The sequence below is a fragment of the Drosophila ananassae genome, chromosome 2L (genome assembly GCF_017639315.1).
Source record: "Drosophila ananassae strain 14024-0371.13 chromosome 2L, ASM1763931v2, whole genome shotgun sequence".
NCBI classification, from domain to species: domain Eukaryota; kingdom Metazoa; phylum Arthropoda; class Insecta; order Diptera; family Drosophilidae; genus Drosophila; species Drosophila ananassae.
In genome coordinates, this window is record NC_057927.1 from 25544463 (window position 1) to 25571245 (window position 26783).

At 42.7% G+C, this 26783-nt stretch overlaps 4 protein-coding genes across 5 annotated transcripts; 3 read left to right on the forward strand and 1 right to left on the reverse strand.

Annotated features, from left to right (window-relative positions):
• Nucleotides 1-15: 15 nt before the first annotated feature.
• LOC6505977 (STAM-binding protein) lies at nucleotides 16-2717 on the reverse strand. The gene is made up of 5 exons (XM_001964678.4): nucleotides 2384-2717; nucleotides 1764-2306; nucleotides 943-1258; nucleotides 771-883; nucleotides 16-712 (listed from the first exon to the last, which is right to left on the reverse strand). The coding sequence occupies exons 1-5, from the start codon at nucleotides 2497-2499 to the stop codon at nucleotides 547-549; spliced, it is 1254 nt and encodes a 417-aa protein (XP_001964714.1). The 5' UTR covers nucleotides 2500-2717; the 3' UTR covers nucleotides 16-546.
• A 916-nt stretch (nucleotides 2718-3633) lies between these two features.
• Nucleotides 3634-9273, forward strand: LOC6505553 (neutral ceramidase). 2 transcript variants are annotated; one of them, XM_014905216.3, is made up of 6 exons: nucleotides 3634-3728; nucleotides 6512-6666; nucleotides 6736-7059; nucleotides 7128-8000; nucleotides 8231-8841; nucleotides 8902-9273. In XM_014905216.3, exons 2-6 carry the CDS (start codon nucleotides 6538-6540, stop codon nucleotides 9083-9085), a joined length of 2121 nt encoding a protein of 706 aa, XP_014760702.1. In that variant the 5' UTR covers nucleotides 3634-3728; nucleotides 6512-6537; the 3' UTR covers nucleotides 9086-9273. The 2 variants fall into 2 exon arrangements, with proteins under 2 accessions (XP_014760702.1, XP_001964713.1); XM_001964677.4 differs by lacking the exon at nucleotides 3634-3728 and adding an exon at nucleotides 4320-5000.
• A 366-nt stretch (nucleotides 9274-9639) lies between these two features.
• Nucleotides 9640-26589, forward strand: LOC6505554 (prolyl 4-hydroxylase subunit alpha-1). Its single transcript, XM_014905217.3, has 9 exons — nucleotides 9640-10040; nucleotides 17832-18015; nucleotides 22693-23001; nucleotides 23063-23250; nucleotides 24965-25134; nucleotides 25197-25679; nucleotides 25741-25806; nucleotides 26012-26177; nucleotides 26251-26589. The coding sequence occupies exons 2-9, from the start codon at nucleotides 17840-17842 to the stop codon at nucleotides 26334-26336; spliced, it is 1644 nt and encodes a 547-aa protein (XP_014760703.1). The 5' UTR covers nucleotides 9640-10040; nucleotides 17832-17839; the 3' UTR covers nucleotides 26337-26589.
• On the forward strand, nucleotides 19184-22413 carry LOC26514236 (transcription factor SPT20 homolog). Its single transcript, XM_014905428.3, has 2 exons — nucleotides 19184-21688; nucleotides 21753-22413. The coding sequence occupies exons 1-2, from the start codon at nucleotides 20363-20365 to the stop codon at nucleotides 22086-22088; spliced, it is 1662 nt and encodes a 553-aa protein (XP_014760914.1). The 5' UTR covers nucleotides 19184-20362; the 3' UTR covers nucleotides 22089-22413.
• Nucleotides 26590-26783: the final 194 nt, after the last annotated feature.

Below are 26783 nucleotides of genomic sequence, written 5' to 3' on the forward strand. Positions count from 1 at the left end.
AAAACACATTAGAAAAGTAGTCATAAATATTTATTCAGTTTAGTAGGTAAGCTTGCACAGTTCAATAATAGCATTTTTGATGATTCGTCTTTAAACAACAGGTTATTGCGAGTAGTAAGCCATAGAAGGATGCACTTTCTTAGGATAATTCTGAATAGTTTTTCTGTGTAAGCTGGATGGGTGAGTGAATGGTGTCGGGCGTGCAGGTGTTTGAGTGTTTGTTTCTAAAATAGTAAATACATATTTTTAACGATGTTAACCAAAGCAACGATAAGCCACAATAGAAAATCACATTGGGTTCTTAAGTGACAGAATGCAACGAACGGAAAATCCCGAAACGCAATAATAAATAACAACAAATGCCGCCGAGTGCTGAAAAGTGATGTGTGAGACGATCCGTGGATCAACTGCTTGCAAAAATACATTTCTATCTCTGTATGCCGAAAATATGCACTTTATCTATCTTTGTATATCTCTGTAATTTCCATGGTTAATCACTGTTTGACACCCGAAAATGGAGCGATTGCTGGATCCTGTTCTTTGCGACTAGCTGCGCAAATCAATGACCTTTATCTTGTCCTGGCCGTCCATCCGGATGTGCTGCGCCTCCATGAACAGTGGCGGGTCATTCGGATGCGGATGAAAGCCAGACTGCCGGCACTGGGCAATAAAATCTAGCCCGTAATGCGGCGTGAGTATAAAGAAACCAGTACTAAGAAAGTATATATACGTGAATACATTAAAGCGGAATAGGTTCACAGATGACTCACGTGTTGTACTTGGGCGCACAAACAATGGCCAAAGCCTCGGGCATCATCATCTGGTAGGAACAGTGCGTATGCAAGTCAACGGAGGACAGAAACGCAGTCTGGCTGGGATGAGTCTGAAAATTAAGCAATTTCTATAAGAGATGTACGTTTTTGTTAGGCCGGGACTACTAACATGTATCCAGCCCAGTGTAATCAGCTGCATCTGGTCCTGGACATCAAAGATCTGCTCTTCGTGCATCGTGTTGCAGCTGTCCGGAGTGCCCTGCTGCTGCGGGATGATAATGTGTGTGATGTACAGCTGGTTCTGCGACAGATTACCGGCCAGAACTCCGCACGTCTCGATGTTTTTCGAGGTGTTGGCGTGCGCCAGCTGCAAGAACACATCCATCGTATTCCCCGGCACATGGACGAGGCGCAGGGAGCCCGCCAGCAGGGAATCCGTGCGGTTATAAGCCGGCTTCTGATTACGGTCGAAGCTGGGCTTGGAACTAGAAAAAAAAGTATTTGTTAGGGTGGTGTTATATTAGTTTCAAGTATCAATAATGTGGTGAAAAGTTTCATACGGCATGTTTAAATAAATAATACAAAATAAACAAAATCAGAATGGAAAAACTTGTAAAATTTGGGTTCGCCTAGATATATGAATACTAATATAATCTCAATGTCAAGGCAAACCCACATTCGTCATCGGGAAAACATAGCTTTTTAATCGGTTGTACAATCTATCTCTTTAAGGAAAGTGCCTTATCAAGCCTAATCAAAGTCACATCGCTTTATAGTCGTCATAAAAACGATCGGTCGTAAAATAAACCCAACCGCTAATAAAGCTTATGTTTGTTGAGAAAATTCCAAACAAGAACCTTGCGGTTTCATATGGCCCCATGAGGCGCGACGCCTCATCAAATGACAAGACGAAAATAATTACAAAAAATAACTAGACACTTCTATGTGGGTTAAAAGAGTACTTTAAGCTGTGTCCAATCAAGAACTCACACTGCTGTCTTATCGGCGGCGGTTGCTTCGCTGGCAGCTGGTAATAGGAGACCGGAACCCGATCCTGGCAAGCTGCGATTGGCGCCCGTTGGAAAGTCGTTAGGATAGACTACCTTATCGAGCAGGTCAAGATCCGGGGCTGAGGGCTGGTTGACCTCGTCAATGAGCACATGAAGGTTGGCTGGAATCAGCGAAGGTATACTACTAGCACCAGCCTGCTCCCTTTGTCGCTGTCGCTCCCGTTCCCGTTCCAGTTCCCGGACACGTTCTGCTTCCTTGCTCGCTAGGAACTGTTCGTATTCCCGTTGATAGTGTGCCTGCAGCTTGGTGCGCAGCTTCTCCGTCGTGGGCATAATTTCGTCCTTGATCTTTTTGTTGATGTCGCGCACCTCAGACTTGACAGAGGCATAGTCTGGGTGCTGGCGAATCTTTTCGATGAAGAGGGTCATGTAGCGGAGGTAGAGGATGAAGGCGTTTTCATGGTTGCCCTCCCGTTGGTAGACTTTCGCCATGCGCAGCATCTCAGTGCCCGAGCGGTAGTAGCTGCAAGGACATTCGAAAAGGGTACGAGCATGAGAAAATCCTTGGCGGCAAGGTCGCCCACAAATCGAAGGACTCACCGCGTCACAGGCATATTCTTGTCCACCTCGATGAGGGCTCCGCAGTGCGTCAGGTGCTTCAGCCTCTCCTGCGGCTCCACGACACCCATGCTCATGTTGTTTACCGACTTCGACATGGTTTCACTTGCTCCCTATCTTCTGTCCCGTCCCTGCAAATCCGCTTCTGCCTCCGTCCCTCGCCGTTTCGTAGGTCTGTCTCCGGTTATTGTCTGCTCCGAGGGCTTTGCATGGGCTGTCAGTTGCGAGATTCGCTATTTTGCAAGGTTCTGGTCAGAAGAATTATTACTCATAATTACGCAGGTGGCGTCCTCTGGAAAACAACACAACAACAATCGAAAATCGAACAGCTGTTAGAGGGAAAAGCTATCGAGGGCGGTCCATCTCTAAAAAAGGTGTCGTCTCTAAGATGGCCCGGGAAGTTTGAATTTGTGGTTATGTGAAAAAAGAAAATAGATTTATAATCGAAAATTATAGGTATTATGTTCTATTATATTTTTTAATTTTTAAATTTTTAATACCTAATGCATATTTGTTTATAAAGTTTTGTTAGCGATTTTTTTCACATCATAGAGTTCATAATAAAAGAATCTAAATATTTAAATATAAATTATAAGATTTATAAGATTATAAATTATAATTTATTTAGTATAGTTAAATATTGGTATGGTTTTTAATAATAGTTTTGTGTTTTGTTTAGTAAAAAACCTGTCAAGCAAAACATCACCTTAATCTAAATATTATGAAACAAAAACATTTTTTTAAACATTATTTCATGGTTTTATTCACACAACACGTGTCACAAAAAGTCTGTTCAATACGCTCAGGCACTAAAGTTTTTAAAGTATGTATGTTAAATAAAAAACAAAAATTTTTTTAAGCCAGCTCTAAAAAGGGAATAACATGGAAGTCAAGTCAAAAAAATAATTGGGGATGTCATTAACTTGAATATGAAACATGAAATATCTTTTAGAGAAAATGCCTAGGATATATAGCCCCGTTTCCGTGCAAAATTCACCTTTTTTTTTATTTTATTAAACCCCAAAAGCAAAATAAAAGCCTGTTAATAGTGCGTTGCAAATTTAAATTGGTGAAAAGTAACAATATTTCTTCGTATCAATTGCACGTAACCTAATCCGTATCGCGGCAAATAAAACACAGCTAATCTTGGTAATACACTCAATAACACTGCGATAGTTGGCTATAATCAAAGTGGCTATTTAAAAGACCCCTTGGCTGGATCGATGGCGGAAATCTTCGTGCCATTCATTCAGTAGCAGCGCGTGGTCTGAACGGAAAGGAAGCCATTGCGACTCCTCCTGGCCAGCCGGGCATCTATTTCTCTGGGGTAAGTCGAGTATCAGCCAATTAGCAGTTTAAATATTTGCGATCCAAAAGTGCGAATGTCTGTTGTTTGCGGGGGTCAAAGGGCACACTTGTTTACCCAAGGGTATTAGCACTAAGTGGCCCAATCTAACGCCGCTGATCTGCGGAAACTAACGAGGCGATATGATAAGTTATCGCCGGATTATTTAAGGCATGCAGATCGGGCAAAACCTAGATACAGTGCAGGTGCCAATATTGGACAGAGTTTCAAGCTCAAGGAGTTGTTTCAATAATATAGATATCATGTGGGAATTTCTCCTCGTTTGAGGCCTAAAATGCAGCCTAATCTTGCAAAACATAGTACATTTTGTGCCAACATTTTAACGCTAAATAGGTAAACTTTTCAGAGATTGAAAATCATGATTGACCGCTTGGGAAAGTGACCAACTGACTGATTGATTGCACGTACGCCCGCAACTAGCCAAAAAAAAAAAGAATAAATAAAAACCGAAAACCAAAAAACCCATTCACAGATGTAAGCGCCGAAAAGCGAACAAAAATAAAAACGATAAAGAGAGGGAACTGAGCTCGGATTGAGCCGCGGATTGAGTTTGGTTTCCAGCTCGATCAGTTTTCAGTCGAGTGCCAGCTTGGGCGCAAAGCAGGCGACAATCCCACGGATCTCGGTTTTGGGCTCGGTTGAGATAGTTTCGTTTTGAATGGTTTTATTTGTGTTTTTTGTCGGGGCGGGGGCAGCAAAGTGTCGCGTTCGTGGAACGATAAATAAATAAATACAGAAAAGACACAAAACAAGTAGTGCCCAGCATGTATTGAAATCAGTTTTCGGCATCGACAAGCCCCGAATCGCAACTGCAAATGCTGCACATTGCCGGGCAGTTAATTACATCGAATTAACATCAATTTGGCGTGTGATAAGCTCGCTATAATTAACCCACTACACCGCGTTTAAGCCTCGATTTAGACCAGCTTGGAGTTCGGCTCTGAGCAGACGAAGTGGCGAGTGAATAAGTTAGCCGTTGTTAAGGAGTTTCCCTATTGCATAACCCCCAAAAACAAGTCCAAGCATCCCTAAATCAGTGCAAGTGACCTCAACGAAGAGATACCTACGGATAGCGTATATTACCTCTGTGTCGACCGCATTAAGTGCGAAGCGTATAAAAGGCTCATCAACCGAAATCTTCTGTAATTTGCTCAATTGGCGCGTTGTCCGGCGATCAGCGTTTGGCGGCCTGTATCCAAGAGATACTTTTGCAGTATCTCTACCTCGCAGCGTGTAAGTGTGCGTTACATTTTCGAGCCTCTAGGCGATTGCAAAAGTATCCGAAGACTTAAAACTGAAATCTCGCATCGAAATCCGCACACAGCCATTTGTATCTGTATCTGTATCTTTTTCGATGGCCCTGCAGCTGATGGTTGGTCGTATAAATGTTGCTGCTTTTTGTTTTTTTTTTACCGCCTGTCCGATGCCCGATGCGAGCATATTTATTTAATTTTCGTTTTCAATGTCAGCCCCGCTGTTGTGTGTAAATTATGCAAAGTGTGTGGTCAGGGGGTCTTTTGGGGGAGGCGGGAATCAAAAACTGCTTTACATGCACGGCACTCGCCCACTCGATTTCCTATTTAACGCCTTTTTTAGGGAAACCAGAGAGTTCTAGGCGAAGCTTCAGTCTGCATACAAAAGAAGGCGATTCATCACTTCACTTCGAAGAAAAGACAAGGGAAGTTTGTTGATAAAAGTGGGGGAGGTGGTGCTAATGGAGAAGAACGGAAAACCCCAGTGCTTTTGGCTTTCAAGAGATACAATAGAGGTGGATATAATAGCTTCTGAAATTTCCATTAGACCAGTTCGTGGATAGATTGCCTAAAATTGTAGTCCTCTTATTAATTTATTCCTTACTTCTTAATTGAAGTAGTTTTTATTTTTATGACCGCAACTGTATGGTGGCCTATGAGCCACTGAAGAAGCCGCTTTGTCTTTCGCAACTGATAAAAACCGGTTCCGGAGTCAGTCTGATAAGAGATCCCCCGGCTGCGGGTCGGCTGTTTGCTTTTGACATTATTGTTATTATTATTATTGTTATTGTTACTCGGCGGCTTGATATTGTTGCTGCTATTGTCGCTGGCTCGTTGTCAATAAGTCTGCTGGAGGTCACACCCCACCCAACGTTGATCCCATTCGAGCGATTGCCAACTGCATGGCAGAGGGGGGAATTTGCATTTGTCCGCTGTAGCCAGTTAATAGATGATGGCCAAGTGGATCCAGCTGTCCAGTTGTCATTTTGAATCGATTGCTTTCGTCAGATATTTGCAATCTACGCTTCGATTGCCAAATACGAATGGGGGTTTGCTGATTTCTGCGACTCTGAATAAATGAAAAGATTGCACAAATACGTTGCCATTGTTGAGAACAGCGGGTAAATCTATAAAAGATTGATTTGATAAATAAATCTACATTTTTTCTAGAAACAATTAACCATTTTAACGCGATAAATATTGTCAAATAATGTAAGCAGCAGGTTTATTATTACCATTTATAACTCCGTTTTAATTTATTCATTATTTAAAGGTATTTTCGACAATAGACAAATAAAATCTATACTAATTTAAATAATATTTCCCATTGTTAAAAATTTATGACAAAGATAATGGCTATATAATTAAGAGTGTGAAATATTATCTATTAATCTGAACAATATTATAAAAATTAAATAGCTAGTTTCTGGTTGGACGAATATGAAAATTAAGTAAATATTTTCTAATTAAATTTTGTAAATTTTCTTGCAGATTAAAGTTTATAGTTGAACGACAAGATGGCTTTTAGCAAGATGGCCTTCTTGGCTTTATTAGCCCTGAGTTCAGTTTGTGGTTTGGCCTCCGCCACCTACAGAGTGGGCGTGGGCCGAGCTGACATCACAGGACCTTCTGTGGAAATTAATTTTGTGAGTTGTGTGACCTGAGACAAGATCCCTTTTGGCAAGTCACTTATTATGAAAAGTTTTCCTAAACAGATGGGCTATGCCAATATTAAACAAGTTGGCCGTGGCATCCACACCCGAGTCTTCGCCCGTGCTTTTGTGGTGGAGGACGAGAACGGCAGCCGAGTGGCCTTTGTCAGTGCCGATTGTGGCATGATGGGCTATGGCTTGAAGAGGGAGGTGGTGAAGCGTCTACAGGCACGTTATGGCAACATCTACACCACCGACAATGTGGCCTTGAGTGGCACCCACACCCACGGTGCTCCCGGTGGATTCCTGATGCACTTGCTCTACGATATCTCCATTCTGGGCTTTGTGCCCCAAACCTTCGAGACCATGGCTCAGGGTTTGTACTTGGTGAGTTCGTGAAGCTTCAATTATATTAAACTGTAATATGTTTAAACCTCTTCCTAATCCCCATTTAGAGCATCAAGAGAGCAACGGACAACCTGGTCAATGGTCGGATATTCCTTTCCAAAACCACCGTCTTAAATGTGAACATCAACCGCTCTCCCAGCTCCTATCTGAGGAATCCCGCCGAGGAGCGTGCTCAGTACGAACATGATACGGATAAGACCCTGACCCAGTTGAAGTTCGTGGATATGGAGAACAATTTGTTGGGCGCCTTCAACTGGTACGCCGTCCATGCCACCTCGATGAACAACACCAACAAACTGGTCACCAGTGACAATGTGGGATATGCGGCCCTCCTCCTCGAAAAGGAATACAATCCGAACAAGATGCCTGGCAAGGGAAAGTTCGTGGGCTCCTTCTGCTCCTCCAATTTGGGGGATGTCTCGCCCAATATAATGGGTCCCAAGTGTTCCATTTCTGGCAACGAATGTGATCTGCTCACTTCGCGCTGTCCTGCCGGCGAAGGTGATTGCTTTGCCTCAGGTCCTGGCAAGGATATGTTTGAGAGCACCCAGATTCTGGGTCAAAGGTTAGCCGATGCTGCACTGCGTTTGCTGGCCGACAATAGTCAGGAGACGGAGATCAAGGCCCGCGAGGTCACTGGGGATGTTCGCTTTATTCATCAGTTCGTGGATATGCCCAACTACAATGGCACTAGCTACAATCCGTTGAGCCGGAAAATCGACAAGATCCGAGGATGTCAGCCCGCTATGGGTTACAGTTTTGCTGCTGGTACCACCGACGGTCCAGGAGCCTTTAGTTTCGAACAGGGCACCACCACAGACAATGCCATGTGGAACTTTGTCAGGGACTTCATTGCCGCCCCCACCCAGGAGGATATCAAGTGCCATGAACCAAAGCCGATCCTTTTGGCCACTGGAAGGGTGAGTTTTTTCAAAAACTATTTTTAAATTTAGGTTTGTCATTAAGACAAAATTACATTTTCATCATTAAAATATACAATAGCCAGACTTTTAATAATCAACTCAAACTTTGACCAATTTTTCAACCTTTGAATATCAAGGTTTCACAGTTGCTCTCGCTTAAGTTTAAAACAATTTAGCTTAGAAATTTTTAGAGAGATTTATTAATATTTATTCCTTTAAAATTTCAGGCCACCTTCCCTTACGAATGGCAGCCCAAAATAGTGTCCGATCAGTTGCTGAAAATTGGAGACGTTATCATTGCCGCCGTTCCCTGTGAGTTTACCACAATGGCCGGAAGACGTCTGAGAAATAAAATTCGGGCTGCTGCCGAAGCTATATCCGGTATCGAGCCCGAGGTGATCATCGCCGGATTGACCAACATCTACACAAGTTACACCGTCACCCCAGAGGAGTACCAGGCCCAGCGTTACGAAGCCGCATCCACCATTTTCGGGCCACACACTCACTCCATTTACATGGACGTGTTTGAGCGATTGACCAAGGCGATGATGAATAACCAGACCGTGGAGCCGGGTCCAAGCCCGCCCTACATGAACGATGTGATGTTGTCGCTGAACACCGGAGTCCTCTTCGACGGACATCCTATTAATACGGATTTCGGTTACGTCAAGACGCAGCCCAACAAGGAGTACGGAATCAACGAAACCGTAAAGGTCAGTTACATATCCGGAAATCCCCGCAACAACCTTTTCACCGAAAAAACCTACTTCACCGTGGAGCGAAAAATTAATGAGGATCGCTGGAAAGTTGCCTACACGGATGCCAGCTGGGAGACGAGGTAATCAGGATCTTCGAGTTCTTCTTTTTCCTTGATACTAATGTAGATTTTATTTTGCAGAATGATCTGGCACCGTACCAACACCATCCTGGGCTTCAGTGAGCTGGATATCTACTGGGACATAAGTCCGCAAACGCTTCCTGGGGAATATCGCATCCGGCATTCGGGAGAATACAAGTACATCCTCGGCGGGAAGTATCCCTACGAGGGTCTGTCGCACTCATTCACCGTCAAGGAGGATTAGGGCGTAAATTAAGACATCCCCGATAGAGAGTGTGTCCCATTTAAATATTCCTGGCCAAAAGTATTTTGGCGCATCAAAATGAAAATCCAACACTGATTCCATGTATTTATTTACCATTTGTAAGTGAGAGGAAAAGCTTTATTTTTGCAGATTGCGAATAAAAAAGATGCCAAATTTTGTTGATACTAGATAAAGTGTTTTTTTTTTATTGTTAAGAAAGGGATGTGCCAGCATTTAATATTATTTTCATCTTTCAGATAGATTTGGTAAAATAACAATCAAAACTCTAAATATTGATAAGAAATTGTTTGCATTTTTAGACCTAATTCAAATAACGCGCCATACTTTTAGTACATCAAAAAACAGCTGTTCGAAAACGATCCACAAGAGAGAGTGGAATGTATCTTTTCGATTGTTGAGTGTAGGTGTGATTTGATCCACTCTCGCGTTCTCTCAGTATCTGAAATTTCCAGCTCCAAGAAACACAATCCAAAACAAAAACCAGAAAAGACGCACTCTCAGATACTCTCTCACTGTGGTGCTTGGAATTGTATCTTTATCTACGAGTGGTCGAGGCGGCAACAACACCAGTTCCATTCGGTTTTGCTCAACGCGCGGACGCAGTGTTGTGGTTTTAAATCTCGAACAACTGAAACCTAAAAATCTAAACGAAATTCAAAAAGAAATTCGAGGAACTGGAAGCAGAGAGACATCAGAACCAGGACCGAACAAAAATATCCCAAAGATACGCGAATTGTGGGTGCTGCTAAGTGCAATTCCTATTTATTTTGTTCCTAGGTTAAGAGTGCGAATGTATCTGTGAGATACGCAGTGCGGGCGTGCAATGCAATCGGGGTGTGTGGCTGGTCGTCCCTTACTTTGAGAGCCTGTAAACAAAGAACGTCTCAGGTGATTGGACCCGATATTTGTCAACTTCCAGCAACAAGTTCACTGGGTAAGTTGAGGCATCCGTGGGATACGATTTCTAGAAGAAACCAATCACATCTGACGTGTTCCACAGCATCCGTCTTGCACTGATAACACTGAAATAAAACACTGGGCTCTTTGATTCGAATAGAAATGCCGGAAAGTGGGGCAACTAAATTGAATATTCGATTTTGATTAGAGAGAAATTCTCGGCGACGGAATGGGATTTTTTCCATTCCGCCCGGCGGGTCTGTGTGTATGCGTGGTTGTATGTGTATGCACTTGTTGTCACCACATGGTCAGCTTTTCAATTGACCGCTGAGTTAGCCCCTTTCCCTGTGCCTCGCCACTAAACCCCATTTCCATACAGATGCTGCTGCCTCCCCGACTGGCGATAAGGCACTAAATATCTGGACTCAAAAATTATTTCCATGCGCTAGACGAACATACATCTTTGCCACATCAGCCTGGCTGTGTGTTTATGTAATAGTGGGGGCATCGGGATCGGGATTTGGGGGGCAGTTAGGAGGAAGTCGCCTCAGTCACGTAGTCAATTGTCGGCATTTGTTTTGGTTGCGCTTCATCGTCTGCACTTCATCTTTCCGCTCTCTGTTGTTATGCTCCTGTTTTCTGGAATGCGTTTCAAATCCATTCATCCCCTAAAAGAGAACTAGTACTGGAAGTGGTTCTAGAACCCCTAAGGTATTGCCAACTATATGAAAAAAGGATGCTTTCGTAAGGACATTTTTTGAATTTGTTTTCTGTATTTTGGTTATAGAAATATTTGTATAATTTTTTCTTGGTTTATACATTTTTCAAGATTTTTTAGCTCTTGCTGATATTATTTATTGACAAAGAAAGAATACAGGAAAGTACAGGAGTACAGGACATTCTTTAAGGACATAAAAGTCCTCTCTCTAGCCGAGACACAACCCACCTCCTAAAAAAATGGGTTTTTCTGTGCTTTGAATTTCCCTTCTTTTGGAGGATATTTAAAGACAAGAGTATTTTTCAGAAAATAACTTGTTATATCAATTTTTTATTACTAATACTATAAAAAACAAAAAAATATTTTTTCCAATTCTATCCAATACCTTCTAAAAGCCAATTTGTTATAATTTTTTTAATGTTCCCAATTAATCGACTAGTTAATTGAACGCATTTCTCCAATTAGTGTTTTTTCGAATGATTAATGCTTAAATGCTATACACAAAAATAAATTCGGCAAGCGGCTTCAATAGCTTCAATTAACTTACGATTTAGCCGGCGTTAATTTATGAAATTTATAATTCAGCCACCCTCCGGTTCGGTTCGTTCCCCTTTCGCCTTTTTTGGTTTTCGGGATTTCTGAAACGATTTGATCAGTCCGGCATTTGGTCAATATTTGCTTGCTAATTAGACCGGCAATGGCGACCGGTTGGCAAGGTGGCGGCTGTCCGCTAATAGAGATGGATTTGAAAACGAAAGTCGCTCTCTGGCCAATTCCAGACGTGTGTCGAATGCAATGAAAGTGAGGACAGTTGCCCACTTCCTTGTCTGGCTAATTGCCCCCTTCGCCTCGTCCTCCTCTGATCCGACCCAGTTTTTCCCACATTTTTCCCGAGCTCATCTTTTGCCTTTTTATGATGCGGCGATGTTGACTTTCAACCGGTTTGGATTGCGATTTCCATTTGGGACGCCGTTTATGCTTACATTTTCAAGGTGAATTGTAAAATTTATGTGTGCACACGCTCCGTGACTTCATCTGTCTGGCATTGACAGGGGGTGGGCTATTTGGGGGCTGGAACTGGTTGGAGCGATCTGTGAACATTTGTCATTCATTACTAATTAGAAAACTGGCTGGGTGCGCATGAATTATTCCTAGTCCTTCCTTCCTTTCCGCTAGTCTCATCTCCACTGAAAGTTTTATGCGATGACAATTTCTCAGGCACAGAGAAAAATATTGTGCTAGTCCTGAAGTCTAATTTGAAATAAAATTCAGAAATATTAAGCCATGGCTTGGATGAGCTCCATTTAAGCCAATATTTTATCGTTTTATCCGCTTCAAATTGATTATATCCTGAATTTTTTTAGTGCTCTAGCCTTAGGGTTGAGTTTGTGCCCTCAAGCAAAACTTGGGGCAATCAAATTAACGCTTATGGAATTGAAAACTTTGTGCCACGATGTCGATGTCGTATGTCTGGCAGTAGAACTTCTGCCAGCAGTCTGGAAATCATATTACCCCAGGGTCGGACTTCAAGGAGCACTGCAACATGTGGCTGTTGGCCAGGCCAACTCAATTACACTTAACCAAATTGTTTGCATAATTTGCACAAACTAGACCATGATTTTCCCGCTCAGAATTTATTTTTCTGTTTATTTTTTCTCGGGAAAGTGGAGAGACCCCAACTCTGGGGTAAGGGCAAAGTTTCTTAGACTGATGATGATTTTAAAGCGAATGGAGATGATGAAGTAAAGTGGTTATGGACGAGGCGCGTCTAACGAGGCCCATTAAGTCAGTGAATTAGAGAAAAACTCGGAATCAAATTACAGTGCCAAAGCAGAAATCGACAAGAGTGCCGTCAATTCGATGCGATTTTAATTATGCATTCGATCGACGAGTATAGCCACGCAAATTGGGCATACTTAATGGAAACGAGGAGGGTCCACAAAGGGGGAGTTTTGGACCATAGAGGAAGCCTTACCCATTGCGAATTCCGAATTGGCAAATGTCACAGCAGACTCAGAAATGAAGAAGCTTTTTTTTTGGTGTGCAGAAGGTCAGCTGACGGGGATCAGGGGTCTGACATTTAGCAGCTGGCAGACTTCAGTGGGAGCATTTTGGCGACTTCGTGCCACATTAACAGACACTGGCCCAAAGAGACATCGTTGTCTAGGACCACAATTTCCACCAGCACGAAAATGCCATACCACAAAGAGCAATCATAGCAACAACTAAAAAGTTTAACACAGCACTACCCGAAAATACAGCTAGAATTTTTAATTTAAAAATATTTGGTGGAGAGTTGCCTTTCTTTAAAAGCATTTCTGCATTTTAATAGGACATCCACCCAAATGGGGAACAAGTTAATTCAGAGAAACTAGTTTATAAAGTCATTTCAAATTTCCAATTCTTTCGTCAATCAAATCTAACAGAATAGAATACTTCGGTGTGGCATTTAAAACTACTTAAGGTTCATTTTGGATTTAAAAAAGAATGATCATGCCATTTATTACTTATTTAAATCTCATTTAAATATAAAACCTTATTAAGACTTTAGTATGGAATTAGACATAATGAAGATTATTAATTAAAAGCTTAACTATACTGCATCTCAGCGAGGAACTTGCTTTAAAGCTGTCTTCTTTTTTTGAATCGCAAACTCAAATTTTAAAATGTATGCAATTTTTAATCAGATTCATTTGTCACCTAAACATTTGTAAGGTTAGAGATAAAATTAAATTTTTTTCAGTGTTCAAGTTAAGTTCCAAATTGGCTGCGAATTCACAGTGTGTTTGGTGGCTCATAAATGTCGGTGGTGGTGGCTACTGGTGGATGAGTTATAGTCGTGGCCCCGTCCATCTAAAACTTGGAGTCGGTTCAGCAGCTTCCGCGACCCCTTGGCTGGTCATAAAATTGATGGACGACATTTGTTGGGGGCCAAAGCGGAGCGAGACAGATAGCCAGGCCAGGAACCTGCCAAGCGGCCTTGCCAAAGCTCTGTGTGCTTCCCACAAAGCCCAAACACCCCCAAAAAGGTGTGGGCAGGTGTCTGTCTACCTGTAACATTTGCTTCTGAATAATGATGTCGTGTCGGCTCAAATTGTGCCGTTGCATTTATAGAATTTGTGGCAGTTGTTGACAGTTTCATCTGAGCAGGAGTGTCGCAGATCAGCAGGAAGGATGTGGGGCAAGGAAGCTGGGCTAGCAATAAGATAGGTTTTATCGTGGAAAATTGCCCAGGTTTTGTTGCAAAAATAAACAAAATAATTTTTGTTTCATTTGGATTGTGAAGTTTGAGTTAGTAAAATGATAAAAAATATTTTACATTTCAATTTGAAAACTGAAAGTAGGTCACCCTAGGTAACAATTTTTTACTGCGACAACAAGGACAATGATTTTTTCCGCAGGTGGGAAATAGTTGCTGACTGGCCAGATAGGTGGCAAGCTTTATGTGTCAGATGGTGTTGTCGCCCCGCACAAAAGTATCTGGATCCGTGCCTGCTGTCAGCAAACCAGCCAACCATTGAACCTTCTGTAAGTCAGTGGGTCGTCCGATGTGCTTAGTCAGCGTTTTGCGAAAAAAGTATGTATTTCATAACTTAATTGCAGGCGAGCGCAAGATAACAAAATTTGTTGAACAAAAGCCGGCAGAAAATTAATTTTCATTTCACTCAACTTTTTCTCCTCGGCTTTCGGAGTAGTGCATTCAAACCAAAAAGGGAGACGGGTGGCAAGCAGAAGCTTCCACTGGCCGCAATCAAAATTGTTGCTGGGTTGCATAAAGTACAAAGAATACGAAAAAGTGCAGCACGCAAGCCAAAAATTGCTGAGCCACCTATTCAGAGGCTCTCCGATTGCGTCTGTCTATTGGATTTTTGTTGCATCGGCTTTCCGGACGGGAGGCGGACTGTGAAAACGAGGCGTGGCCCTTGTGGAAAATGCAATCCGACGATGATGAAAGTCCATTTCATTACAGCACCGCAATTTCCACCGCACAAGTGGGCAGGTGGAGAATGATGAGGCGTGAATGAAAATTGATTGGGAGATTAGTTTGCCTAACTAACCAGAAGTGGAGATGAGATGGAAAATTATGAAAATGGTGTTGTATCATAGCATATTGGATTTCTTAACTTAGTTAGCAATTGTACAGACCATAGACTTATCCTTTTCCTTCCAAACATTCCATTTAAAAACATATAACCCCATCATAATTGGTTATTATTATTTTCACCACAGCTGTATCCCTGTGGCCAGCCAACCTTGTTGCATATTAAATGCCTAAAATCGAATTTATCTCGGTTATGCCTTAATTTCCGTAACCATATCAACTTGCTCCACTTTTCCACCTGGTTGCCGTTTGTAATTTACTGCCAATTATTCAACGTAAAATCCATTTTCAGCTTTGTTCTGACATCTCTGGGCCCAGTTCCGACCGCAACTGGCAACTTCGGCGTCTATGGTAATTAAAGCTTTCTGACATTTCTCCCAAACAATCCAAATTATTTGTGTTGTGGTGCCGCACTCTTTGTGAGTTAAATATTGATAATTTTGGCATTTTGCATATATTTGGGGTTTAAAACCGAACATTGTTTGTATTCCGCTCTCTGACGAAAACGACATTTCGACTTTATTGGGGCCATCAATTTGATCGACCAGAAAAGTGAGTAATCCAGTGTCGAGTGGCATTGTGCGTCCAGACAACTTGGCAGGTGCTTCTGCATAAAAAATGCATACAAATATGTAGCATTATTTGTTTAGCTTCGACACCAGGGTAATGTGCTAACTACACCAGTTTGGGATGAGCTCGTAAAATGTTGTATTTATTGAATCAAATTGAATTTAATCACGTTCATAAAACAGCATATCTCAATAAGAGGGGGATAAATTTGATATTAATTAAAAGAACAAACAAGCGGAGAGTTATAGTTGAGATTATTTTAATGCCTTCACTTGGCTAAGATAACATTTAAATTAATAGAATTAATAAGCTTAAAAGCTGCGCAGATCAGCTTAAACTTTTTGTTTTTTATTAAACAGTTTAATGTTTTACATTCCTGAAAAGAGTTCGAACATTTTTATTCGCATACTTGCATTTACTTTTAATTGCTCCCACATAGAGCCATAAAAAACACCTTATTTCAGTTTGCGGGTGGGTGGTCGCTCCCTCCAGCTGCTTTAAATTCTTCGGGCCAAATTGTGCAACTCATGGCAACAAACATTCCGTTTGTTGCGAGGAAATTCTTGCAAATTAAAACACAAGTATTTGGTTCATACTTTATGGCCGTTTCGATGGAATGAAAAGGGTCAGTTCGAAGCGATCGCGCGAGAGGTCGCTGAACTCGAACTCTCATTTGCACGAAATGCAGAAGGAACGGGGAATCTGTCCCATTCATCTGGATGAAATAATATTTGCATTTCAATAACTTGGATTGTGTAATGATGGGAGGGGGAAAGAGCGACAGCACCGTTAAAGGTTTGGTCATCACTCACAATGAAATGTTCTGTTTTGTTTGCCGCTGCAGCGACGCGTATCTGTGGGATACATTTGCATATCTAACGGAGTTCTTTGAACCCCAATTAATCGTTCTCCAAGAGATGCAGGGCCAAATTAGTCAGAAATGCTCTATCTTCATCTGAAACTAGAGACGAAAAGTCCAAAAAGAATATGTAGAAACTGGATGGTAAATGTTCGAGCTGGAATCGTAAAATTTAATGGCTGTCCGAGCAGAAACATGCCCTCGTTCTGATCAGACTGCCCGAAACTCCAACTAGAAATGGAAATTGGAATAGATAGGTGTACGTGGAGGGGTGTGGCGGGGGCTTCAACCGGTTGGGCCATTAAACTGGGCGAGATTATTTAATATTTGCTGACAGCTCTGTCCGCTTAACACATGTTAGCTGACATAAACCGCCAAAGCTAAGAGCATCCATAATTCTGGCCAAAAAGCGTTGTGACTGTTGGCCAAAATGTCGCGTTTTAATAACAGATCTCATCTGAAAGACCGTCTGATTAATGTGAGCAATTACCTTCTCAACTACCAGTCAGACTTGGCGGTGGAAAATAAGGTAATGCTGATTAATTATTCAACGCCCTTCAACTCAAACCGCAGTGAGTATCCCGTAGTCCTTGTGGTTTGGCGGATCCTGTTGGGCGGCCACCCACGACTCACTTCGATATGCAAATTAAGTGCCACAAAACATTGGCGGCGAGCATTTATCTTAAAGATGCGAGTTAACGGCGCGCAGCTAATTAATATCAATTAAAATTTATTGGCACGCTAACTAAGCAGCAATCTATGAATTCCCCGCCTCGAAAAACGGAACTGGAAACAAACCCGTTTCCTGTCGGGTGAGAGAGTGATTGAGGTACATTTGCCTAAAAACATGGGTCAATAACGAGGTAAATATTTCATAAGCGACACGAGGATGCTACAAAGCAGTTTGCCTAGCAAATAAAATATACAAATCAATACAAAATGTATGTACTTATTCAATTATCAAGGCAAACAGACACGAGTGTACACACTTGGGTATTGAATAACTTCCATTTAATGACCTCTTCAAGTTGCTATTTTGAAGTTTTACTTTTTTCATTTGCTCCACTTTTTTAAACAACAATAAGGAATGGAAACTATTAGTTTACAAAGGAAGTACTTGGTTTTTAAGAGCATCTCTGTGTAGGGAGAAGTGCCATCGAATTCAAAAGTGTATATTTTGGACCCGTTTTATTATCGTCAGCGTGTTGCGAACGCAGTAAAGCAATCGCCATAAAACAATCCGCTCGCTGGCAGGTCAAATTAAAAAACGCTCATTAAAATAAATGGCCAACTGCCCAAATTCAAGCAACAGCTGGTTTTCAACAACAATATTTTGTTTGGATGCTTCGCTTCTAGGTCGGGAGCAATATTAATCAATATGAAAGTCGAATTCGGGTTCAGTGGGCTTAGAGCTTCTTTTTCGTTTGGGTTTCCCCTTACACATGGTCGGAGATTTAAGGCCAAAATCGATGGACCCATCCCTTGTGGACCCATAGTCCCATCCATACATATTTTCGTTACAAATTGGAAGCTATCGGAAAATGGCTCTCATGGCGTTCTATCTGTTTTTCTTTGGCAGGCTTTAAAATGGCAGCGGACTGGCGATTGATTGGCCTGCTCAGCCTTTATGTCCTTGCAGTGGGCGCAGAGGTATACACCGCCTTGGCCGAGATGGAGGAACTCCTGGAGACTGAATCCGTATTGATAACCAACCTGGAGGGCTACATACGTGAGCAGGAGAACAAGCTTAATTTTCTCAAAAAGTGAGTACCTATAAAATTAATTTTTTATATATTTTTACTAAGATATCTATTAGGCATTAAGTTGCCTAATTTTTCACTAAACTATACTTGAATTTACAACGCCCTGTTGGCAAACATTTAGTTTTCCGTAACAGTTTATTTCCAAATAACTTAATTTGCATGAAGCCATTATCTAATTAGATTATTCGCCAACATGTCAGAAAAATAACCTTTTCCACTTCAATTATGGCAAATTCGACCTTTCGCTTTTAAGCTTTCAATTTATTACACAGCGCTAACCTTTAGATTTTGTAATTTAATATGTTTAAAGCAGCAGGCATAATTACTTAGTAATTTATTTTAGTTAATGAGGCTCTGGAAACCTTTTATTTATCGACAAGAAATAGCCATTCTTATGCAAATGTTTAGATCTAGTTTCGTGGCGAGTACAAAAGATGTTCAGGTAGCCGCCTGCATGTGAGGTAATTACTTTTGCCACGTGCGAGGGGCAGCTGTTGCGTGTCTGTATGAGGCACCTAGTCGCCCATACATGGATTGTGCATATGTGCATCTGTATCTGCAAGATACATATCTTTTGCTTATGTACAACTGACGGCGGAAATGGGGGAGCTGATAGGTAAGAGTGGAGAGGTGCAGGATGTGGTGAGACAACTCCCCTAATCAAATAATACCAGAATGCCAGGCGCACACAGGATCTATGTGTCAGGGCAGCGGTAGTTGTATTTGTATTCGTATCTACAACATTTGTATCTGCATTTGTATCTCGAGCTGTGCTTGTATCTGTATCTGTGTTCCTGTTGCTGTCCCCTGGCTTTGTCATAACAAAGGACGAGACAGGATCCTCACAAACAGCTGACAGCTGTGAGCCTGCTACCTCAGTCTCTCAGTTTTGGTCTCCTGTCTGCCAGCGTTATCCTTGCGAGCTGTCATTGCCCTGCCGTATATCTGTATCCTGCTCTCGCTCTTCTCTGCCTCTCTGTCTCTCTCTAAGTATCTTCTGGATGCAGTTCCTAGTCATCTGCTTGTGTCGCGTGCCGTCTGCTTGAGTTGTGAGTTTTACTTTTTAATGCCGCTTCAATTTTCCAACTGGCCAGCTGCCAGAGGCTGCAATTTCTGGCTAATCCGTTTGACAGTTGGCCCCGCAAACTGATTTGCTTTTGTGGCCCGTGGCAAAGCCTCCTGTCCGGCCGAAAGGCAATTGGGTTGGCCAACGCACAGCGCCGCACAAAGGCCCACTGGCGCTTCCAATCTGCAGGGCTATGCAAGGCTGCCTCAATATGCATATGACTGCCTAAAATTTGAATGAAAACCGCGATCGGGAAAGGCAGGGCAAGTTTTTGGAATTTGTTCCTGTGCCAGGGAAATGTAACGGTCGCTTGAGCCACCAAAAAGGCAGGGGAGGGGTTGCCTTTGGGGAAGGTTTCTGTTGAACAAACATTCTAGCCAAATAAGTCAAGGGTGTCAACGACTAGGGAATACCCTAGAACATAGAAAAACCTTGGAGTCAGAAAAATAAAAAAACTATCCAAACTTGAATTATACATATTTATTGTCAGAGCTTTAATTTAGAAGACATCTTTAACACCATTTGATTTTCATAAATATAATAGTCAGAGTGTTTTGTTTGCATTAATTTGAAACATTGATAATCTAGTTTCTATTTGACATTTTGTTGGCATAGATATGTGCATATTAAGTATAAATTTGAATTAATATTAATAATTCAGAAGTAGAGAAGCTGATGTGCTGACAGGCTTTTAAAAACCTGACGAGTATGAGCCAAAACAAAACATCACTAATGCCTCAATAGTGAAACCAAAATACCCATCCTGGTTCAAGAGGTATCAAAATAGCATTAAAAAGCCAGGAGGGAGCGCTCTGCAGTTATGAGTTGGTAAATAAGAATTAAAAACGCTGATAAACCGAACCAAATGAATGCCGGCTGCTCCTGCTTATTTAGTGTCACGGTCTTAGGAACTGGGTTTTCAACCCTCGTTCTCTCATTTGGTTTTCGGGCAGGAGCAGATGTTTCTGGCTTAATGGAACGCGCCAAACACAGAGCCGGGGCATTGTGCGGTTCGTTCTACGGGTGTCTTATGTACCAGCTAGTACATGGCCCTGGGGATGAGGAGAGGGCGGATCGGGGAGGGGCACGATCCACTCGACTGCGCGCCGGCGCAGGAAGTGGAGGAAGTCTGGAAGTTGAGGAGCTGCGGCCTGGAACGAACCGTCAGTTCAGTTGAGTCGCAGTTGCCGAACGGAGCGGATCGATCTTGAGAGTGAAAAGTGCTTGGCAGTGAAAATATAACCCCTTGAATACCAAAATAGAAACCAGTACAGTGCGATCATGTCGCATCACAATTACACCAATCCGGCTTTTTGCCAAAACAGTGAATTTTATCCTGTTTCCAGTAATAAATCAGCTCACGTAGAGTCCATTTATAACAGGAGCTTGCAAATGAGTTTTGGGGCAGCTCCTCCGCGATCGGCAAACGCCACACCGACCAGAAAGGGCCAAATGCAACGTAGCATGTCCACGCGTTCGGTGACGCGGAAGCAATACCAACAGCAACAGCAGCAACATCAGATAAAAAACCAGCAACAGCAGACCAATCAGCAGCAATCCAGTGGTCGGTACGCCTTGGTTCCCTTGGAAGAGTTGAACACCAGCAGAGCTGGCAGATATGCAATAGTTCCTGGCCAGGCGGCTCAGAGGTTGGCCAGATCCCAGGATAATCTAGATCGGTATGGCTCCCGGTATGGCATACACGAGGACGAGGAGCCGCACTCTTTCCACGAGGAGCCCTACCAGGAGACCCAGTTCGCCAGCTTGCCGCCCATGATCAATCTGCCCCCGAAACCTATCGCCCGGAACAACAACAATAGCCAAGCCCCCAATCAATCAATCAAACACGCTTTCAGCAGCGACTTCGGCAGCAAAACCTTCCTGATTGTGGATAAGAACAGCAATCAGAGATACCAAATGGTGCCCACCGCTGAAGATGAGGAGCTGGTGGACGAAAACCAGGAGATTATCCAAATGCACAATGGCCGAGCCCACAGGTATGCCATGATACCAACAGATGTGGACGACGATGAATTGCCGGAGCAGGATCAGGAGGAGCAGCAAGAGACCTGCCTGAGCACCACGGAGATATCCCAACAGTTCGCAGCCAGGACATCTACGCCGCAGCAGAGGAACGCGGCGGCGGCAACCAGGGCGCTGCATGAGCTTCTGGTCACCCCAAGAAAAATGCAACCTCCACCGAGGCTGGCCCATTCCACGCCCCGAAATGCCGCCCACCTGGAGCAGTTGCAGCTGGAGCGCAAGTTGCAAATCTACCAGAGCCAGCAGGTGCTCAGCCAGTTGGGATCAGGACCACCCGCCCTGCCCCTTCGCCAGAACAGACTTTCACCCCAGAGACTGCATTACGAGACAGTGAAACCAGCTCCGTTGCAGATAGCAGATCGTTCGATGGCCGTCATAAGTCCAAGGGTTCATGAGCAACAGGAAAGGGAACAGGACATGAGCAGTGTCCAGGGGAAGTCCCAGAACAATAACTCCTACCCGCAGAAGCTGGCAAATGCCACTATTACCTTGGCCGTGGTGTCCCTGATGATGGTGTTGGGCAGCACCATGAATGCTGGATTGGCTATCTATATGATTGCTCATGTAAGTAGATATCATTGTGGATTTTTTGTAACAGATTTAATTATTTTATTTTTCCCCTTTAAAGTTTGGAAAATCATTTTTCCTACAATTCAGCCTGGCCTCCTCCTTTTGTGCTGTAGGCCTTGGATTCCTTGGATTCCGATCACGTCACTGCGAATGGCTGCCAAACAGGAGCTACATTTCCGGCTATATTCTGGTGACGGTCTTTTGCCTCTTCAAGTGTTGCGGCCTGCTGGTGATTCTTGTTTGGAATCCCTTCCCAGGCCTGCCCATCCACGACATAACTTCAGGAGTCATCCTTGGACTATCTACCTTCACCCTAGTGTTTATTGGCTTGGGCGTGCTTGGAAGCCTCTGGTGCAACCGCCCTCCGCCAGACAATCGCGTGAATGTGGTTTAATTCCAAATAAAAACTAAATTCGAGACCTAATATTAAAATAGTTGTACACCAGATCCAATAACAACATAAAAAACTTGGCACACCGAACGGCTAAAAGACCAAAAAGAAGTATTAGACTTTTAAATAGAGGAAGTTCATCATCCCCTGAAAAGACTGTAAATAATAAGTGGGTTGTACTTACATCATAATATTTAATTCTATGCTAAGAACGGTTATTCATTATTAAATTATTACATGTATTAGTCTAAGAGAGTTAAAAGTATATGAGCATCAAATAAATATATTTTTTCTAACAACATTAAAGAGGTTATCACTCATGATTTAACTTACCTTGGCTGACGGAGAAAAAGTTTTGCGAAAAGCTTAAAAAATATTATCCTTCCTTATTAAGTTATTTCTTCAACTACTTACTTATTGATAGACATTGAAAAAACATTACAGACTGAGCTTAAGCTCACCGCCCAAGGACTTTAAGTATTCTTGCTGGAAAAGTTCGAGCTTCGACCGTTTTTCCCATCCGCTAAAATGCAATTTTCTGTTCGCGAAAAGCAAAAAGCACTTAGTGAACTGTCTACTAACTTGGCTCCTCCTTTTAACTTTTCAGCAAAATGGATGACTACCAGAGGGAACACGCCGATGCCTCCAGTGACATTACCGCCTATGTTTCCAATCCCATAAATGCCTACCTGTTGACCAAACGCCTGACCACCGACTGGAAACAGGTTGAGAATCTCATGGAGCACGATGTGGGCACCGAATTTGTTCAGAACATTACCCAATATCGCAACATCCTTAAATTCCCCTCTGACGAGGATCTCAATGGAGCGGCAGTGGCCTTGCTGCGCCTCCAGGACACTTACCAACTGGACACCTCCAGCGTGGCCCGTGGCAAGCTCAATGGCATACAGTACAGGTGAGAGTCCAAGCAAAGTCCCGAAATCCCAGGGATTGCCACTAACTTTATTGCCTTCCAGCACGGAGATGTCCTCGGATGACTGTTTCGAGTTGGGCAGACAGTCGTACGTGAACCACGACTACCATCACACAGTCCTCTGGATGAACGAGGCGATGGCTCGGATGCTCGAGGAGCCCTCGAACCAAACCAAAAGCTTCACCAAGGCCGATATCCTTGAGTATCTGGCGTTCTCCACCTACAAGGAAGGTAAGTGACCAATATTCGGGGTTTTCCTATTCTTACCCAAAGTGGTTAATATCACTTGAAGAAATTGTGTGTTAACTATGCCAAAAAATAGTTTGAAAAATAGATTTTGTGTGGATGAATCATTTTACAAAGAATATTCAAATACGCTTAATATCTCTAGTCTTCTTTAAAATAAATTTAACCATTTTATATAAATTAATAATTTTATTTTTCACTATTCAACCGATTTCCTTGCCATTTTTAATTAGTTCGTAAAAAAATTCCCCCAGTGGCTAACCTGAAACTTACATTTGAGTAATTAAATTCTTAGAGTGTGCTTGCTATCCACTCTCCCTGTTGTCCTTGCTCGTTTGCATGGCACTTCCAGGGTCCATTTGGCTGCAGGAAATTGCACTCTGTCCCCAGCCACTTGCTAGTTTAGAACAACCCCCCTTTCACGTACTTGCACCTGCCCTGGCCAGGTAGCCGGCTCACCTGCCATGAGAGCCTGCCATTAAGTGCGAAAAAGTGTTGGCCATCTGCAGCCACAGCGACAATGTTGCCGCAGTGGCTAAGAGCAATCACGTAGAGGGCAGGAGCAGGCCCAGGTCCTGGCACGTTCCTGGCCCAGGACCCGTGTGGTTTATTAACGTCTTATTACACCCGTAGACCATCCTTATCCCCTCATCAAAGAGTTACCAAGCACACGTATCTCCCACTAAAGATACACTGGGTGCTCTCCGAAAAGCCACCGCCCACTTGTGCTGGAGAGTGTCGATTTATGGGCGTGTCCGGAGGCGGGGCGGAAGTGCTACCATATTGTGTTGAGAAACGACACAAAAAACAACACAAATGGGTCTGCCCTCGAGGCAAGTGACAGGCTTTCAGTCACCCGACAACCATCCTTCGTCCCCCATTTTCTCCCTTTCCTTTTCCTGGGCAGGACACATGTGCCGGGAGATGCAAATTTAAATTCCTGTCGCTGACAGGATCTCAGAAGTTAAGGTCGTTTGTGAGGTTGAGGTTAAAGCTAAGCCCTCCCCGACCGAGCCAAACTTATTAGTGGGCGGCCAGGAATAAATTGCTGGACGCAAATGAATAAATAAGTGCACAACTTGCAAAGTTTGGCAACAGTCCCATCGACTTGATGGCCTTGCCAAGGAAGAAGTTCGAGATCAGTGCCGGGCAACTTTCAAAGTTGCAAATTCACCACGAAAGGAAAAAAACGGTGGCATACTTTTGGGGCTGAACGTCTAGAGCTCAGTTTTGGGGGCATCACTTTTCAAGCCTCCCTGGCTCGACCCTGATGAATTAATTGTGCGACTCGGCTTAAGTGACTCTTAAAAAAGTATTTTACTTATGTGCAGATTATTTATTCAAACAGTTTGACCCTTTTTAAGTTACTCTGCAGTTTATAGCTCCGAAGAGCAATTTATGCTGTATACAAAATTCAAGCTTTATGAGGGATACAAGTATTAAAGGGCGTCATAAATTTAATATTAATTGCATTAAGTGCTTTACATTTCAGGATTCTTTAGCTGCTTTTAAGTCCTATTAGGCGGATTAATAAGCTCTTCTTTTTATTATTAAAACAGTTTGAGATTTCGCCTTTATCAACAACGCCTTCTACATTTGAATGAAGAGATTTAAATGGCTAATTAAATTTTACTGATATAAGAAGAATTATTATTGTTGTGGGTATTAAGTTTATTTTTTTAATTAACCCCTTTTTTAGGAAACATTGAGGTGGCTCTGACCATGACCAACGAATTGCTGAAACTACTGCCACACCACGAAAGGGCCAATGGTAACAAGAGGTTCTACGAGAAGGAAATAGCCAACCAGCAGCAATTGAGAAAAATGAAGGGCGACGATGGTAGTGACGAGATGCCAAAGTCTGACTTGGTAAGATATATTATAGCCAACAAATAAGTCACCTATGCTCACATTTAGAAATCCATTCTCAGCCCGTGGCCAAAAGTGATCCCTCTGTTTTCGATATGACCGAGCGAAAAGCTTATGAAATGTTGTGCCGTGGCGAACTGAAACCATCTCCGGCGGATCTGAGACCCTTACGGTGCCGTTATGTAACCAACAATGTGCCCTTTCTACGCTTGGGCCCCCTGAAGTTGGAGGAGGCCCATCAGGAGCCGTACATTGTGATCTATCACGATGCCATGTACGACAGTGAAATTGAATTGATTAAACGGATGGCACGTCCTCGATTCCGGCGGGCAACTGTACAAAATTCCGTTACCGGCGCTCTGGAGACAGCCAACTACCGGATTAGCAAGTCTGCCTGGCTGAAAACGGAGGAGGACCATGTGATTGGAACCGTAGTGCAGCGAACAGCAGATATGACGGGTCTGGACATGGACTCCGCCGAGGAGCTCCAGGTGGTCAATTACGGCATCGGTGGACATTACGAGCCGCACTTTGATTTTGCTCGGGTATGCTTTAATTTATTTCTATTTACTTTCTTAATTATAATTTTATTATTTTTTTTTTTAGAAAGAGGAAAAACGTGCTTTCGAGGGCCTCAATCTGGGCAACCGCATTGCCACAGTTTTGTTTTATGTAAGTTCCTTTCAATCTCTTTAATATTTTCAAATTCTACGAACATAAAACGAAGTCTTTGAATTCAAGTGGTGGAATAGATATAAATGTGAAGAGTTGACTGTGTTTTAAAATGAAGTTCTTCCAGACAGAATTATGAAATTTAAGCTTGACATAGTAAAGCACTTTATACATATTTTATGATTTTCTCTTCTTTTTTTGTCAGATGAGTGACGTGGAACAGGGAGGTGCCACTGTGTTTACTTCCCTTCACACTGCCCTCTTCCCCAAAAAAGGCACGGCAGCCTTCTGGATGAATCTTCATCGGGATGGCGAAGGCGATGTGAGGACTCGTCATGCTGCCTGTCCTGTCCTGACGGGCACTAAATGGGGTATGTCCTGCACAAACACAATTAAAAACTGAACGCAGAACCGAAGTAACCATTTTTAATTGCTTTTCATCAGTGTCAAATAAGTGGATCCACGAACGGGGTCAGGAGTTCCGTAGACCCTGTTCCATGGACGAGGATCATGGCGACTTCGCCATCTGAACTGGAGTCTAGTTAGTGAATTGCAACGAATCTTAAATGCGGAATCTCATCCATCGTCTGGCCATCGAATTCCTATTGTAAATACAGCATCCAGCCAGGAGGCGGCCGTCACTCTTTTCTACTTATCGGTTCTGTTCCCGGAACTAATTCTATCTAGTTATAACTTCTAGACTCTTACGAAAATTATCTACTATTGTATATTTTCTTAGTTTAAATATTAGAAAACAAAATAAATTTGAAATTGAAAGCACAAGACGAGAGTGGTGTTAATGGAATGTGTGATTATGTTTTTAGCTTAAACTTTATGTTTTTGTTCCTATAAATTGTTTTTAAAGACTAGTATTAGCAATTAAGGTTTTATTTTATTAATTTATTGAATTCTGCCAACTAGGAATGTCGATCTTAAAATGTCGATATACGTCTATATTATTGAACTATTTTAAAGAC

Excerpts from the sequence above, each read along its gene's own strand:
- LOC6505977 (XM_001964678.4), bottom strand. The coding sequence starts at position 2,499 with ATGTCGAAGTCGGTAAACAACATGAGCATGGGTGTCGTGGAGCCGCAG. Across the intron at positions 2,307-2,383 it reads AAGAATATGCCTGTGACGCG|CTACTACCGCTCGGGCACTG; the intron begins GTGAGTCCTTCG and ends ATGTCCTTGCAG. Across the intron at positions 1,259-1,763 it reads GCCGCCGATAAGACAGCAGT|TTCCAAGCCCAGCTTCGACC; the intron begins GTGAGTTCTTGA and ends TTTTTTTTCTAG.
- LOC6505553 (XM_014905216.3), top strand. The coding sequence starts at position 6,538 with ATGGCTTTTAGCAAGATGGCCTTCTTGGCTTTATTAGCCCTGAGTTCA. Across the intron at positions 7,060-7,127 it reads TGGCTCAGGGTTTGTACTTG|AGCATCAAGAGAGCAACGGA; the intron begins GTGAGTTCGTGA and ends ATCCCCATTTAG. Across the intron at positions 8,001-8,230 it reads TCCTTTTGGCCACTGGAAGG|GCCACCTTCCCTTACGAATG; the intron begins GTGAGTTTTTTC and ends TTAAAATTTCAG.
- LOC6505554 (XM_014905217.3), top strand. The coding sequence starts at position 17,840 with ATGGCAGCGGACTGGCGATTGATTGGCCTGCTCAGCCTTTATGTCCTT. Across the intron at positions 25,680-25,740 it reads CGCACTTTGATTTTGCTCGG|AAAGAGGAAAAACGTGCTTT; the intron begins GTATGCTTTAAT and ends TTTTTTTTTTAG. Across the intron at positions 26,178-26,250 it reads CCTGACGGGCACTAAATGGG|TGTCAAATAAGTGGATCCAC; the intron begins GTATGTCCTGCA and ends GCTTTTCATCAG.
- LOC26514236 (XM_014905428.3), top strand. The coding sequence starts at position 20,363 with ATGTCGCATCACAATTACACCAATCCGGCTTTTTGCCAAAACAGTGAA. Across the intron at positions 21,689-21,752 it reads CTATCTATATGATTGCTCAT|TTTGGAAAATCATTTTTCCT; the intron begins GTAAGTAGATAT and ends TCCCCTTTAAAG.